The following is a 15,253-nucleotide window of genomic DNA, read 5'->3' on the forward strand; positions in this document are numbered from 1 at the left end:
AAGAACCGGCAAGAAACTCCATAGTTGCTCTTTTAAAATTGTATCTCACCATCTGATCGACGGGGAAGAGCGTGTTGATGTAGAGCAGGTTGCGCCACCAGTAGCGCGGGCACGTCTCGTGGTCGAGCGCGGGCGGCTCGAACACCGCGTTGTGCGCGAACCACTTCATCGTCACCTCCACCACGCCCAGCATGAACAGGTACGGTGCGGTCAGTCTGTTTAACAATATTAAGGGTTAGGTTAGTGTTGTCAACTGTTGTTGCACAAAAACACGCCCAGCATGAACAGGTACGGTGCGGTCAGTCTGTTTAACAATATTAAGGGTTAGGTTAGTGTTGTCAACTGTTGTTGCACAAAAACACGCCCAGCATGAACAGGTACGGTGCGGTCAGTCTGTTTAACAATATTAAGGGTTAGGTTAGTGTTGTCAACTGTTGTTGCACAAAAACACGCCCAGCATGAACAGGTACGGTGCGGTCAGTCTGTTTAACAATATTAAGGGTTAGGTTAGTGTTGTCAACTGTTGTTGCACAAAAACACGCCCAGCATGAACAGGTACGGTGCGGTCAGTCTGTTTAACAATATTAAGGGTTAGGTTAGTGTTGTCAACTGTTGTTGCACAAAAACACGCCCAGCATGAACAGGTACGGTGCGGTCAGTCTGTTTAACAATATTAAGGGTTAGGTTAGTGTTGTCAACTGTTGTTGCACAAAAACACGCCCAGCATGAACAGGTACGGTGCGGTCAGTCTGTTTAACAATATTAAGGGTTAGGTTAGTGTTGTCAACTGTTGTTGCACAAAAACACGCCCAGCATGAACAGGTACGGTGCGGTCAGTCTGTTTAACAATATTAAGGGTTAGGTTAGTGTTGTCAACTGTTGTTGCACAAAAACACGCCCAGCATGAACAGGTACGGTGCGGTCAGTCTGTTTAACAATATTAAGGGTTAGGTTAGTGTTGTCAACTGTTGTTGCACAAAAACACGCCCAGCATGAACAGGTACGGTGCGGTCAGTCTGTTTAACAATATTAAGGGTTAGGTTAGTGTTGTCAACTGTTGTTGCACAAAAACACGCCCAGCATGAACAGGTACGGTGCGGTCAGTCTGTTTAACAATATTAAGGGTTAGGTTAGTGTTGTCAACTGTTGTTGCACAAAAACACGCCCAGCATGAACAGGTACGGTGCGGTCAGTCTGTTTAACAATATTAAGGGTTAGGTTAGTGTTGTCAACTGTTGTTGCACAAAAACACGCCCAGCATGAACAGGTACGGTGCGGTCAGTCTGTTTAACAATATTAAGGGTTAGGTTAGTGTTGTCAACTGTTGTTGCACAAAAACACGCCCAGCATGAACAGGTACGGTGCGGTCAGTCTGTTTAACAATATTAAGGGTTAGGTTAGTGTTGTCAACTGTTGTTGCACAAAAACACGCCCAGCATGAACAGGTACGGTGCGGTCAGTCTGTTTAACAATATTAAGGGTTAGGTTAGTGTTGTCAACTGTTGTTGCACAAAAACACGCCCAGCATGAACAGGTACGGTGCGGTCAGTCTGTTTAACAATATTAAGGGTTAGGTTAGTGTTGTCAACTGTTGTTGCACAAAAACACGCCCAGCATGAACAGGTACGGTGCGGTCAGTCTGTTTAACAATATTAAGGGTTAGGTTAGTGTTGTCAACTGTTGTTGCACAAAAACACGCCCAGCATGAACAGGTACGGTGCGGTCAGTCTGTTTAACAATATTAAGGGTTAGGTTAGTGTTGTCAACTGTTGTTGCACAAAAACACGCCCAGCATGAACAGGTACGGTGCGGTCAGTCTGTTTAACAATATTAAGGGTTAGGTTAGTGTTGTCAACTGTTGTTGCACAAAAACACGCCCAGCATGAACAGGTACGGTGCGGTCAGTCTGTTTAACAATATTAAGGGTTAGGTTAGTGTTGTCAACTGTTGTTGCACAAAAACACGCCCAGCATGAACAGGTACGGTGCGGTCAGTCTGTTTAACAATATTAAGGGTTAGGTTAGTGTTGTCAACTGTTGTTGCACAAAAACACGCCCAGCATGAACAGGTACGGTGCGGTCAGTCTGTTTAACAATATTAAGGGTTAGGTTAGTGTTGTCAACTGTTGTTGCACAAAAACACGCCCAGCATGAACAGGTACGGTGCGGTCAGTCTGTTTAACAATATTAAGGGTTAGGTTAGTGTTGTCAACTGTTGTTGCACAAAAACACGCCCAGCATGAACAGGTACGGTGCGGTCAGTCTGTTTAACAATATTAAGGGTTAGGTTAGTGTTGTCAACTGTTGTTGCACAAAAACACGCCCAGCATGAACAGGTACGGTGCGGTCAGTCTGTTTAACAATATTAAGGGTTAGGTTAGTGTTGTCAACTGTTGTTGCACAAAAACACGCCCAGCATGAACAGGTACGGTGCGGTCAGTCTGTTTAACAATATTAAGGGTTAGGTTAGTGTTGTCAACTGTTGTTGCACAAAAACACGCCCAGCATGAACAGGTACGGTGCGGTCAGTCTGTTTAACAATATTAAGGGTTAGGTTAGTGTTGTCAACTGTTGTTGCACAAAAACACGCCCAGCATGAACAGGTACGGTGCGGTCAGTCTGTTTAACAATATTAAGGGTTAGGTTAGTGTTGTCAACTGTTGTTGCACAAAAACACGCCCAGCATGAACAGGTACGGTGCGGTCAGTCTGTTTAACAATATTAAGGGTTAGGTTAGTGTTGTCAACTGTTGTTGCACAAAAACACGCCCAGCATGAACAGGTACGGTGCGGTCAGTCTGTTTAACAATATTAAGGGTTAGGTTAGTGTTGTCAACTGTTGTTGCACAAAAACACGCCCAGCATGAACAGGTACGGTGCGGTCAGTCTGTTTAACAATATTAAGGGTTAGGTTAGTGTTGTCAACTGTTGTTGCACAAAAACACGCCCAGCATGAACAGGTACGGTGCGGTCAGTCTGTTTAACAATATTAAGGGTTAGGTTAGTGTTGTCAACTGTTGTTGCACAAAAACACGCCCAGCATGAACAGGTACGGTGCGGTCAGTCTGTTTAACAATATTAAGGGTTAGGTTAGTGTTGTCAACTGTTGTTGCACAAAAACACGCCCAGCATGAACAGGTACGGTGCGGTCAGTCTGTTTAACAATATTAAGGGTTAGGTTAGTGTTGTCAACTGTTGTTGCACAAAAACACGCCCAGCATGAACAGGTACGGTGCGGTCAGTCTGTTTAACAATATTAAGGGTTAGGTTAGTGTTGTCAACTGTTGTTGCACAAAAACACGCCCAGCATGAACAGGTACGGTGCGGTCAGTCTGTTTAACAATATTAAGGGTTAGGTTAGTGTTGTCAACTGTTGTTGCACAAAAACACGCCCAGCATGAACAGGTACGGTGCGGTCAGTCTGTTTAACAATATTAAGGGTTAGGTTAGTGTTGTCAACTGTTGTTGCACAAAAACACGCCCAGCATGAACAGGTACGGTGCGGTCAGTCTGTTTAACAATATTAAGGGTTAGGTTAGTGTTGTCAACTGTTGTTGCACAAAAACACGCCCAGCATGAACAGGTACGGTGCGGTCAGTCTGTTTAACAATATTAAGGGTTAGGTTAGTGTTGTCAACTGTTGTTGCACAAAAACACGCCCAGCATGAACAGGTACGGTGCGGTCAGTCTGTTTAACAATATTAAGGGTTAGGTTAGTGTTGTCAACTGTTGTTGCACAAAAACACGCCCAGCATGAACAGGTACGGTGCGGTCAGTCTGTTTAACAATATTAAGGGTTAGGTTAGTGTTGTCAACTGTTGTTGCACAAAAACACGCCCAGCATGAACAGGTACGGTGCGGTCAGTCTGTTTAACAATATTAAGGGTTAGGTTAGTGTTGTCAACTGTTGTTGCACAAAAACACGCCCAGCATGAACAGGTACGGTGCGGTCAGTCTGTTTAACAATATTAAGGGTTAGGTTAGTGTTGTCAACTGTTGTTGCACAAAAACACGCCCAGCATGAACAGGTACGGTGCGGTCAGTCTGTTTAACAATATTAAGGGTTAGGTTAGTGTTGTCAACTGTTGTTGCACAAAAACACGCCCAGCATGAACAGGTACGGTGCGGTCAGTCTGTTTAACAATATTAAGGGTTAGGTTAGTGTTGTCAACTGTTGTTGCACAAAAACACGCCCAGCATGAACAGGTACGGTGCGGTCAGTCTGTTTAACAATATTAAGGGTTAGGTTAGTGTTGTCAACTGTTGTTGCACAAAAACACGCCCAGCATGAACAGGTACGGTGCGGTCAGTCTGTTTAACAATATTAAGGGTTAGGTTAGTGTTGTCAACTGTTGTTGCACAAAAACACGCCCAGCATGAACAGGTACGGTGCGGTCAGTCTGTTTAACAATATTAAGGGTTAGGTTAGTGTTGTCAACTGTTGTTGCACAAAAACACGCCCAGCATGAACAGGTACGGTGCGGTCAGTCTGTTTAACAATATTAAGGGTTAGGTTAGTGTTGTCAACTGTTGTTGCACAAAAACACGCCCAGCATGAACAGGTACGGTGCGGTCAGTCTGTTTAACAATATTAAGGGTTAGGTTAGTGTTGTCAACTGTTGTTGCACAAAAACACGCCCAGCATGAACAGGTACGGTGCGGTCAGTCTGTTTAACAATATTAAGGGTTAGGTTAGTGTTGTCAACTGTTGTTGCACAAAAACACGCCCAGCATGAACAGGTACGGTGCGGTCAGTCTGTTTAACAATATTAAGGGTTAGGTTAGTGTTGTCAACTGTTGTTGCACAAAAACACGCCCAGCATGAACAGGTACGGTGCGGTCAGTCTGTTTAACAATATTAAGGGTTAGGTTAGTGTTGTCAACTGTTGTTGCACAAAAACACGCCCAGCATGAACAGGTACGGTGCGGTCAGTCTGTTTAACAATATTAAGGGTTAGGTTAGTGTTGTCAACTGTTGTTGCACAAAAACACGCCCAGCATGAACAGGTACGGTGCGGTCAGTCTGTTTAACAATATTAAGGGTTAGGTTAGTGTTGTCAACTGTTGTTGCACAAAAACACGCCCAGCATGAACAGGTACGGTGCGGTCAGTCTGTTTAACAATATTAAGGGTTAGGTTAGTGTTGTCAACTGTTGTTGCACAAAAACACGCCCAGCATGAACAGGTACGGTGCGGTCAGTCTGTTTAACAATATTAAGGGTTAGGTTAGTGTTGTCAACTGTTGTTGCACAAAAACACGCCCAGCATGAACAGGTACGGTGCGGTCAGTCTGTTTAACAATATTAAGGGTTAGGTTAGTGTTGTCAACTGTTGTTGCACAAAAACACGCCCAGCATGAACAGGTACGGTGCGGTCAGTCTGTTTAACAATATTAAGGGTTAGGTTAGTGTTGTCAACTGTTGTTGCACAAAAACACGCCCAGCATGAACAGGTACGGTGCGGTCAGTCTGTTTAACAATATTAAGGGTTAGGTTAGTGTTGTCAACTGTTGTTGCACAAAAACACGCCCAGCATGAACAGGTACGGTGCGGTCAGTCTGTTTAACAATATTAAGGGTTAGGTTAGTGTTGTCAACTGTTGTTGCACAAAAACACGCCCAGCATGAACAGGTACGGTGCGGTCAGTCTGTTTAACAATATTAAGGGTTAGGTTAGTGTTGTCAACTGTTGTTGCACAAAAACACGCCCAGCATGAACAGGTACGGTGCGGTCAGTCTGTTTAACAATATTAAGGGTTAGGTTAGTGTTGTCAACTGTTGTTGCACAAAAACACGCCCAGCATGAACAGGTACGGTGCGGTCAGTCTGTTTAACAATATTAAGGGTTAGGTTAGTGTTGTCAACTGTTGTTGCACAAAAACACGCCCAGCATGAACAGGTACGGTGCGGTCAGTCTGTTTAACAATATTAAGGGTTAGGTTAGTGTTGTCAACTGTTGTTGCACAAAAACACGCCCAGCATGAACAGGTACGGTGCGGTCAGTCTGTTTAACAATATTAAGGGTTAGGTTAGTGTTGTCAACTGTTGTTGCACAAAAACACGCCCAGCATGAACAGGTACGGTGCGGTCAGTCTGTTTAACAATATTAAGGGTTAGGTTAGTGTTGTCAACTGTTGTTGCACAAAAACACGCCCAGCATGAACAGGTACGGTGCGGTCAGTCTGTTTAACAATATTAAGGGTTAGGTTAGTGTTGTCAACTGTTGTTGCACAAAAACACGCCCAGCATGAACAGGTACGGTGCGGTCAGTCTGTTTAACAATATTAAGGGTTAGGTTAGTGTTGTCAACTGTTGTTGCACAAAAACACGCCCAGCATGAACAGGTACGGTGCGGTCAGTCTGTTTAACAATATTAAGGGTTAGGTTAGTGTTGTCAACTGTTGTTGCACAAAAACACGCCCAGCATGAACAGGTACGGTGCGGTCAGTCTGTTTAACAATATTAAGGGTTAGGTTAGTGTTGTCAACTGTTGTTGCACAAAAACACGCCCAGCATGAACAGGTACGGTGCGGTCAGTCTGTTTAACAATATTAAGGGTTAGGTTAGTGTTGTCAACTGTTGTTGCACAAAAACACGCCCAGCATGAACAGGTACGGTGCGGTCAGTCTGTTTAACAATATTAAGGGTTAGGTTAGTGTTGTCAACTGTTGTTGCACAAAAACACGCCCAGCATGAACAGGTACGGTGCGGTCAGTCTGTTTGTGTAGCGTTTGTATATTAGTGTTGTGAATTGTCTCTATTTTATCGTAAAAAGCTCTACAATTTTTGTAAAGCTTTAATTCTCGTAACAAAACTTCTGTTTAAGAACCGGTGGTACCTCACGTCTATGTATCTAGACAATTTTGAAAGAATTTTATAACTAAACAACTTTTGACACGCTTTTGTTCATGTATTTAGTTGTATGGAACCAACATGTTTGTATGTAAACGACTACTTTAGATTTTAACCCATTGAGCCCCGAACGGCCCGATCGGTCCACGACACAATAGATTTTCTATTGTGTCTGTAATTCCGGGGCCTGAGTTATTAAACGGACAGATTTACTTCAATCTTCGCACACTTATCAGGGGTAGGAGAAAATATAATAATTTCATGAGTTTAAACGTGTTTTACAATTTTTTTTAAATATATCAATTATTAACTCGAAAAGCTGCAACCAGAATCTTACCTAGCGAATCTATATCCCAGCAGACCGAAGAATTGCAGAAGCCCTGCGGTGAGTTTCCTTCGTCCCTTCGTGAGTCGGTCCAGTTTTCCTTTTGCGTTAGTTCGGAAGTACAGGAACGTGACCAGCATGCCACTGTTGGACATAGTACTGTGAGTTTGGGAATTGTGAGCAAAGTTTTGTGAGTTATTTTGATGAGTTTATAAATTGTGAGTTATGTTTAAAATGTATAAGATATTGTGTCAGCTCTGATTCGTATTGGGAAAGTTAAAACTTAATTCTTACAAATGTTATGCTTCAACAAAAAATATAACTGATTTAGCTTTAAAAATGAGTGAGTCAATTCTATTACATTACAATAATTGATAAAAGACAACGAGATTATATATTCTCTCAGACAAATAAAATTGCCTTCATTGCATATCTTTGTTCTTGTTTTGCAGAAAATCGAATAACAAAATATTACCTTTAGTTATAAATACAAAGCTACGTAACTTAAACGAATAATCGTTTATTATTGTTTCTAATGAAATACCCAAGACAGAAGAAAGTGTCGACGCTGTAGACCGCGCTGATGATCAGCTGGAACCAGAAGCTCTTCTCCAGGATAGCTCGAAGTGCAGTGTTGTCAGCATACTGAAATGAGTATCTTAAAATTATCTACCAGAAATTAAATAATTATAGCCTGAAAATATAGTATGGTCTAATTAGATTGTAAAATTAATAATGATAATATATTTTTTGTATACTTTATTCAAATACTTCTGAAGCAAGATCTCTTATGAAAGCTTCGCAAAGGCATTAATATATTTCAACATTAAATAAGTAATAGATACATATTTTCAAGACAGTTACGAATCTAAAGCGCACTGGAAATTTATGCACACTCACCTTAAAAACTACGATGCACGTGTGTCCAAAAATGACCCAAACCATAGACAAGGATCTCAGACCGTGCACAACGGGAACAGTGTCAGACCCAACCGATTGGTCGAAGATCTGCAGGACGTTCGCTTTCATAGAGAAGGAGAGGAGCAGCTCCGACCAGACGCCTGGGGAGGGAATCACATCTGTTTATTATTATTTTTGGATTTATCTTTCATTGGAAAATTGTATGTTGTTGAATTTTAAAGTCATATAGAGCTTTTGTCATCTTATAAATTAGACCAATTAAACATTTCTATAGTTTAAAGTTTAAAAATTTGATGAATTTTAAAATAAAATTAAGTTATAAAAATTAAAGAGAATATTTTGTTAGTACTTATAGATATTGCAGTGTAAAGGGTGTAAAATTAAAATGCGACTAATTTACTATGTTTTACTAATAAAGTATGGAAAGCTTACTTTATGGCATAAGTATCATAAAAGTGTACTGACATATATTTCAATAATTAATCTTATATATAAAAATGAATCGCAAAATGTGTTGGTAAGCGCATAACTCGAGAACGGGTGGACCGATTTCGATAATTCTTTTTTTATTATATTCCTTGAAGTACGAGGATGGTTTTTATGTAGAGAAAACGTAAATATGTACCACGGGCGAAGCCGGGGCGGACTGCTAGTTTATTCATAAAAAAATATTTACGTACAATTAGTGCAATTAATTGTGCAATCAAGGTAAGTTCTAACTACAAAGGTGCAAAAATTGACAGTAAAGTATGATTATATGAACTTACTGAGTTTGATTTCTTCATCTGTAGACGCGGTTTCTGCGGTGAGTCGTTCTTCAGAGTTGTTGCTGTTTATTGCAATGTTGTTGTTCACGTTGTACATTGATTTGCCTGAGGAGATAATCATTATAGTTATGTAGGTATTATATTTTTTTGAACTTTATTTGAAAATCTGTATAAATAAATTTGTTTCTTAGTCTGTCGAGAATTTTAAAAGTAGTTAGAACATAGTAGGTACATAGTTTACGTTGAATACAGATGTATTAAAATTGAATAAAAAAAAAATACTTACCTTCAAATAATTAATTGTAAAAGTTCTACTGTGTTAGTTTTTTTAATCAAATGTCACCACAAGTCCATGTTAGTTAAACAGTCAGTCATGCAGCTATTTGAGTTAGTCGGGCCTCACAAAAGGAAACGCAAACTTTCATCAAAATATAGACGACAAGATTTGTAGGCAGCATCTTTTGCCCTATCAATTCATAATTTTCTTGCAGATAACGTCTATAATTGTCATATTCTATCAATCAATGCAATTTGGGCTTTAATAGCTCATACTAAATTTTAAATTTTTCATAACTTATTTTTATTTTCGCAGATAGTTACTTGATAAGGCCTTATAGTCTACTACAATCCTTTTCTATTAGCTTTTAAGACGGTAAATTAGTCTTCCAAACCACACCTTTCTACGAAACTAACATTCCAGATTAGTAGTAGTAACTAGTAGTACGTCAGTAGTTCGTCGAATACCTTTAGCGACAGTAATAGCGTCAAGTCCGGTCAGCGTGTTACCGTTCTCGACGGCGGCCATGTTGTTGACGCGGCGGCGGCGCGCGCGGACTTCCCGCGCGATCATCACGTCGTAGATTGTGGCTGTGATGAGTAGTATTGTGACTAGGCAGGATACTCCGCTGTACAGAAAAATGTATATTAATTATCTTTATTATAAAAATTAGTATGTCAATAAAATGCTTATTTATAGATGTGGAGGAAGAGGTAGGTTTCCCGACCAGTATACTCGATTATCGCTACAATAGATATAGTAAAATTGTTGTTAGGATGGTAGATAAGGGCAAGATTAATCAAAGGGGGGATTAATCAAAGAACACGTAGCTTCTTCATTGATTGGAGTGATAACCCTGGAAAGGACAATAACGTTTGGTGGAATAATCAATCTTCTCGATTTCGCCTTATCATATTCTAAATATCAATAGCTCAGGAGTGCAGAGCTGTTTAGTGTTTATGTGTATATTTTCTGTACCACATGTGGCACGAAGCATTAAATTGTATTCCAAATCTATGGTCCTCACAATTAGAAATACCAGAATTGAAATTAAGTCATCTTCAAATACACAAATAATCTACACTATTTATATGATTTCATAGTCGTTGAGACGTTGTTAACTACAAGCACTCACAGTAAGATCTGGAAGGTGGGATCATTGATGTACGAGTAGCCACCATGTTCTGGAGATCGGACAGCGACCACGGTATGGTGCAGGAGGGGTGCGTGTACTCCACCCACCAGGTCGGCTATTTGTTCACGCGTGCAGGCGCGCGGGAGGCAGAGGCCGAGGTGGATTGTGCGACGCTGAAGAATAGGAATATGGTTTGAATATTGGTATATGGTGTTTGGAATTAGTGTGGTTAGCAATTTTGCCCAATGGTATTGAAAAATACGTAACTTATTAATCTAGCGTAGATCAGTTTGATAGGATACTTGTGTTTATTGATGAATTAAGTTCACAATTGAATAGCAAATAAAGTAAATTTTCATACGAAAAATTACTTAATTAAGTCTGTCATTTAAAATATTAAGATTGTACGTACTTAATAACAATCTAAATATGAGGCAGTGCCAGCCCTTAATAGATAGTTAGGGTTTTTGAGTGTGTTGAATTATAGCTATTTTTATTCCTAAATTTTATCAACATTACAAAAAATCTTACGGTTTTAATAATATCGTGCAGATCAGTAGTAACGGCCATCCGCACGTTGTAGAAGGCGGTGTCAAAGGGCGGGCCCAGACCTGACATCGATACATCTTGCCGCCAGTCGTTGAATATCTGTGAACCGCTACTGCCTGAAACATAACATGTGTCTGTTTAAAAAAAGTTTATTTGAAATTGGAATGAAATCAACGAAGCTTATTTAATTAATGTTGTCTTAACTGTAGCCTTAGTTTACTAAACATTTAGCCTAACTTGATGTATGGTACATTATTACGAATTTATATCGTACTTTTGATAAAAAGAAATGCCTATATTATATTATTAGAACGTGAATGTTAATTATGAAGAATTGTAAGAAGTGAATGCATTTGTAGTATCTTGAAAAATATTCCATTATAAATTTAAATAGACAAATTAAGAATCTCTCCATTCATAAGTTGTGAAATACAACCTTGACAGAACAGCAAATTAAATTTTAATGAAATGAGCAATTACCAATTAGGTACTCTCAAGCACTTGTTTCGTCTCTCCACGCTCCAAATATTCGTAGTAATAATTACGTAAAAGTTTATTAGTCATATTGTGAAATCGAAATTTCTGCGGCGACTAAAATAATATTCAATGCATGAATGACTGCGGGTTTATTTTTAAATTTCTATAATAAAATTGAAAACATAATTATTGTTGATTTCCTTGTTTGATAACCGCCACTTAAGATGAATTATTGTAATAATATTCAGAAAAAATATTATAAGTTATGTAGCACAATAAGGTTTAAGCCTTAGATTAAGGATTGGTCTCCGCGCGCGCGCTACGACTAGATACCGCCCCACCTAAAAACAATAGCTCTGTAAGTGCGGCAACTCATTTCTGTAGTGTGTGTTAGGCAATTTGTAAAGACGCTAGTGTGTGTGAAGAATTGGGCTGCCAGCTACATAAATTTTACCTCTTAAATGGGAAATCTGCCATCTTGGAAAGAAGTTTTGAAAAATATTTTTTTTCATCCTGACCTGGCCGGGAATCGAATCCATGAACTATTTGAGTCGCATGACTCAAATCCACTTGCGAAGCTACTATACTATAGTCACAAAGGTTGTTTAAAAGTAAAAAAGCGGAAATAAAAAAATAACATATTATATGAGTCAGTTAAACATGGTTAAACAGGAATAAATTATTGTTATTGTACTTTTTTATACTTGTGTTAGTAGGTATGTTATAGTATTGAAAAAAAAAGTTCAAATTATTGCTTAAAGATTCCCTCAACCACGTGTATTTTTTTGGATATGCAGTACGGCAACACTGAATAGCGTCGTATTTTCGTAGAAAAAATTTTCGAAGTAAAGGAGAAATTTCGAATAATACGATACTTAGTGATGGTACGTGATCCCAGTGTCTTTCTTATTTTTTGTTGTATTATTTTTAAATAGTTTTATGACACAAATAGGCATTTTACTTCAGATTTTGTTCAAAATCTTTATAAACTATCGGTTCGCCCTCTCCACACAATGCTTGTGACACGACTGGCTTGGGTACGCCGAATTCGGCGTACTATTAGTTGCCGCATTTTTCAAGTACGCCGGCGGCATCTAGTCGTAGCGCGCGCGCGGAGATCTAAGGTTTAAGCATATTCGTGCATAAAGTATTTAAACAAAAATTCCAAAATAAGTTGCTATTTTCGAGATAAACGGTATTCATTATTTCAATATTCATTTATTATAATTTCATCTATTAAATTAATTTTAAGGGCAAATGCATGGTCATTGGTCATTGCTGCGCGCCCGTAAATATATCCAATGTTGTTTGCATCTTTTATCAGGATTTATAGGATGGATTGTTTAAGTTGATATTTTTGCAAAATACTAATGAATCACCATATCCGTAAATAATTAAGATGTGATTTAGAAATGGTTGAGGAAAATTTACAAAGTCGCGCGGCGCGCCCACGAGGGAATGTACGCATTGCACAGACGTTAAGAAATGTTACAGCATTTGTAATCTGTCCATTACGTCATAAAAAGCGCGCGCTTTCTGACACTTGCATAGATAATTTATAAAATAAAAAATGGCTACACGATTATAATAATTTAATTATGATGATATATCAAATTATTTTGGAAGCTTAAAGGTCGCGCAAGTTTTATAAATAGCATGTCATCGTTTCTGTAGTTCAAGGGTGAACAAAGTTAAATAATTACATGTCAAAAATGCTTTTAATAAAAATATGTCATACTTACAGATTTTTTATTCAAATAAGCAAATTGAATATTTTTTGTGATTTTATTTTAATTTTTATTGTCATTTATTAATTTGAACTTTAATAAAAATATTTAATGTGAGTGTATATAAATTATATTTCTTTTATATGTATTAAATTTAAAACTAGGTACAGATGGTATATAAGTTTCCTAACACTATAAGAGCTTTTTTCTTTTGTTTGTTATTTGTTCTTAAAATAAACAAAACTGTAGATCAACGACCTTTCCAAGAGCAAAAAGTGTTGAGCAATATCGATCACAGTAAAGATTTCTTTAGCGATACGCTCGTTGTATATTAACCTAAATGGAGACAATCACCGGCCAAGGCTTTAAGCTGTTAAATGGACAAGTGATTGTATTTTGTATCGTGTTACAATCAAAACAAAGAATTGTAGTAATTATTCAAAGCCAAAAGGATTCAATTTCATGTTTGTCAGTTTAGCTTACAGCCTATTTAAGAATATACCTAGAGTTTCTATTAATAAAAAATAAAAAAAAAAATAGAACAGATAGCTGTTTATTCAAATCCAATTAGGCGAGCAATTAGGTGTTGAAGCTTGATTGACGTCTAATATTATGGTAATATAGTAGTATTTAGTACCTATGTTGACCTATAGTATTATATTATGATCTGTGGCAATATGATTACATTAATTTGTAATTATCTAAGATTTTTCGCTTACTTCCTTGTTCCTTACTATCGATGGTCTATAACTTTTAGAAGCTTTGAACAAGTTAAATTATCGATGAAAAAAACTATTATTTATCTGTAATTTTGATTCAAACGGGCTTCTAAACGAAGTCAAGATGAATAAATAAATGTTTGACTTTTACTATATTATCTGTGCTATAGAAACTTACGGTTGCTATTAGACCGTGGGGCATGTTGCTCGTTGAGGATCTGGCAGAGTTCAGCGGAGCCGGTCCAGTAGTTGTTACCCCAGTAAAACATAGAAGTATATCTCCCGCTCGCGTCCTCCACTGGAAATAAATAATTTGGATATTAATTTAAGGCAATAAACAGAATTAGTTTATTTAGTAAGTCGGAGTTGCAATGCAACGAAAGCTCTAAGATGAAGCTTTTGAAAATTAAATTATTGAGCATTCGTGATCATTTTAATAATTCATAGATGATAGAATTCAAACTAAAGGTCAAATAATATGAAAAACATTAATACTTATTTAATAGGGATTAAACCTACAATCTCGATTGACCAGAGAATATATTAATCATTGCACATATTAGTCGTCGCTAAAAATATCAGTTGAAAAAAGCTATCATCAGTTAGGTATGTATAGCTTTTTTCACGCTAAGTCACGCTTTTAATAAATTAACAAGTTTTTTAGATGATAAAAATAGATACTTAAAGATTAATTGATTCAATAAAATTATTATTAATGAGATAAACTTGCAAATTAACGAATTATATTTTTATTTATATTAATTTGAAGCCTTGTAACATAAAAGTAATTATATATCATGTACCTACATTCGAAAGATAAAGGAATGTATATTTTAATGGCGGAAGGCAATAAATTTTACGAGATAATTAAATAACGTAACGTTTAATTTTTCTTATATGTATAATAAAATTATTATGTTTTTGACAAACTAATGCTAATGATCACACTTTGTACGTGATCTTTCAAAATGCGCTGCTTAAAATATTAAAATGAATATTTAAATTAATAAAGAACATCTAAACAGTATTTTTAAATATGTAACTAGCCTTTTAAGCAATATTATAATCATCATAATTTTACAACTAACAATTTTTTAATGTAACCAAAATACCTATGTACAAAAATACAAATTATTTTCATCTAAAGTTAAAAAGGATCAGCTAGTTTTATCTTGGACCAAACATTCAAATACATAAACTTTCACATGGATATATATTATCAGTAGGATAGCATAGGATTAAAACGCGATTGACAAAATGAGTTTCCGCAGTGGTGGAAGGTAGCATTATGTGTAACTACTTCCTCCTGTCGCCAACATTAGCCATCTTGGATTCACTGTCACTTTCATTGTGGTGACATTTTGCCTTACCATAGACAAAAAGAATAAGAAAGGTGTGGTGATAGGAATATCCTGTGGGAATATCGTATAGTTTTTTTTATAATTTAAATGCATAATGCCATTCTGAAAGTATAGTTTCATTTGTGGTTTCATTACTATATTGCATTT

The 15,253-nt window shown here is 37.6% G+C and overlaps 1 protein-coding gene across 4 annotated transcripts in view; it reads right to left on the reverse strand.

Annotated features, from left to right (window-relative positions):
* Positions 1-15,253, reverse strand: part of LOC149489308 (nose resistant to fluoxetine protein 6-like) — a 37,172-nt gene that overhangs the window by 4,059 nt on the left and 17,860 nt on the right. The window contains exons 2-10 of one of the 4 annotated variants that reach the window (XM_089711861.1): positions 13,924-14,043; positions 10,805-10,938; positions 10,274-10,446; positions 9,648-9,766; positions 8,862-8,966; positions 8,074-8,234; positions 7,718-7,818; positions 7,186-7,317; positions 50-215 (exon numbers count right to left, since the gene is read on the reverse strand). In XM_089711861.1, the coding sequence (XP_089567987.1) occupies positions 50-215; positions 7,186-7,317; positions 7,718-7,818; positions 8,074-8,234; positions 8,862-8,966; positions 9,648-9,766; positions 10,274-10,446; positions 10,805-10,938; positions 13,924-14,043 (1,211 nt within the window). Of the gene's footprint in view, positions 1-49; positions 216-7,185; positions 7,318-7,717; positions 7,819-8,073; positions 8,253-8,861; positions 8,967-9,605; positions 9,767-10,273; positions 10,447-10,804; positions 10,939-13,923; positions 14,044-15,253 lie in introns of all 4 variants that reach the window. The other 3 variants (XM_089711853.1, XM_089711846.1, XM_089711840.1) reach the window with 3 other exon arrangements.

The sequence above is a fragment of the Colias philodice genome, chromosome 3, assembly GCF_061535455.1.
Source record: "Colias philodice isolate Cphi_HAF_F1 chromosome 3, ilColPhil1 Martin Lab GWU primary, whole genome shotgun sequence".
In the NCBI taxonomy this organism is placed as follows: Eukaryota; Metazoa; Arthropoda; class Insecta; order Lepidoptera; family Pieridae; genus Colias; species Colias philodice.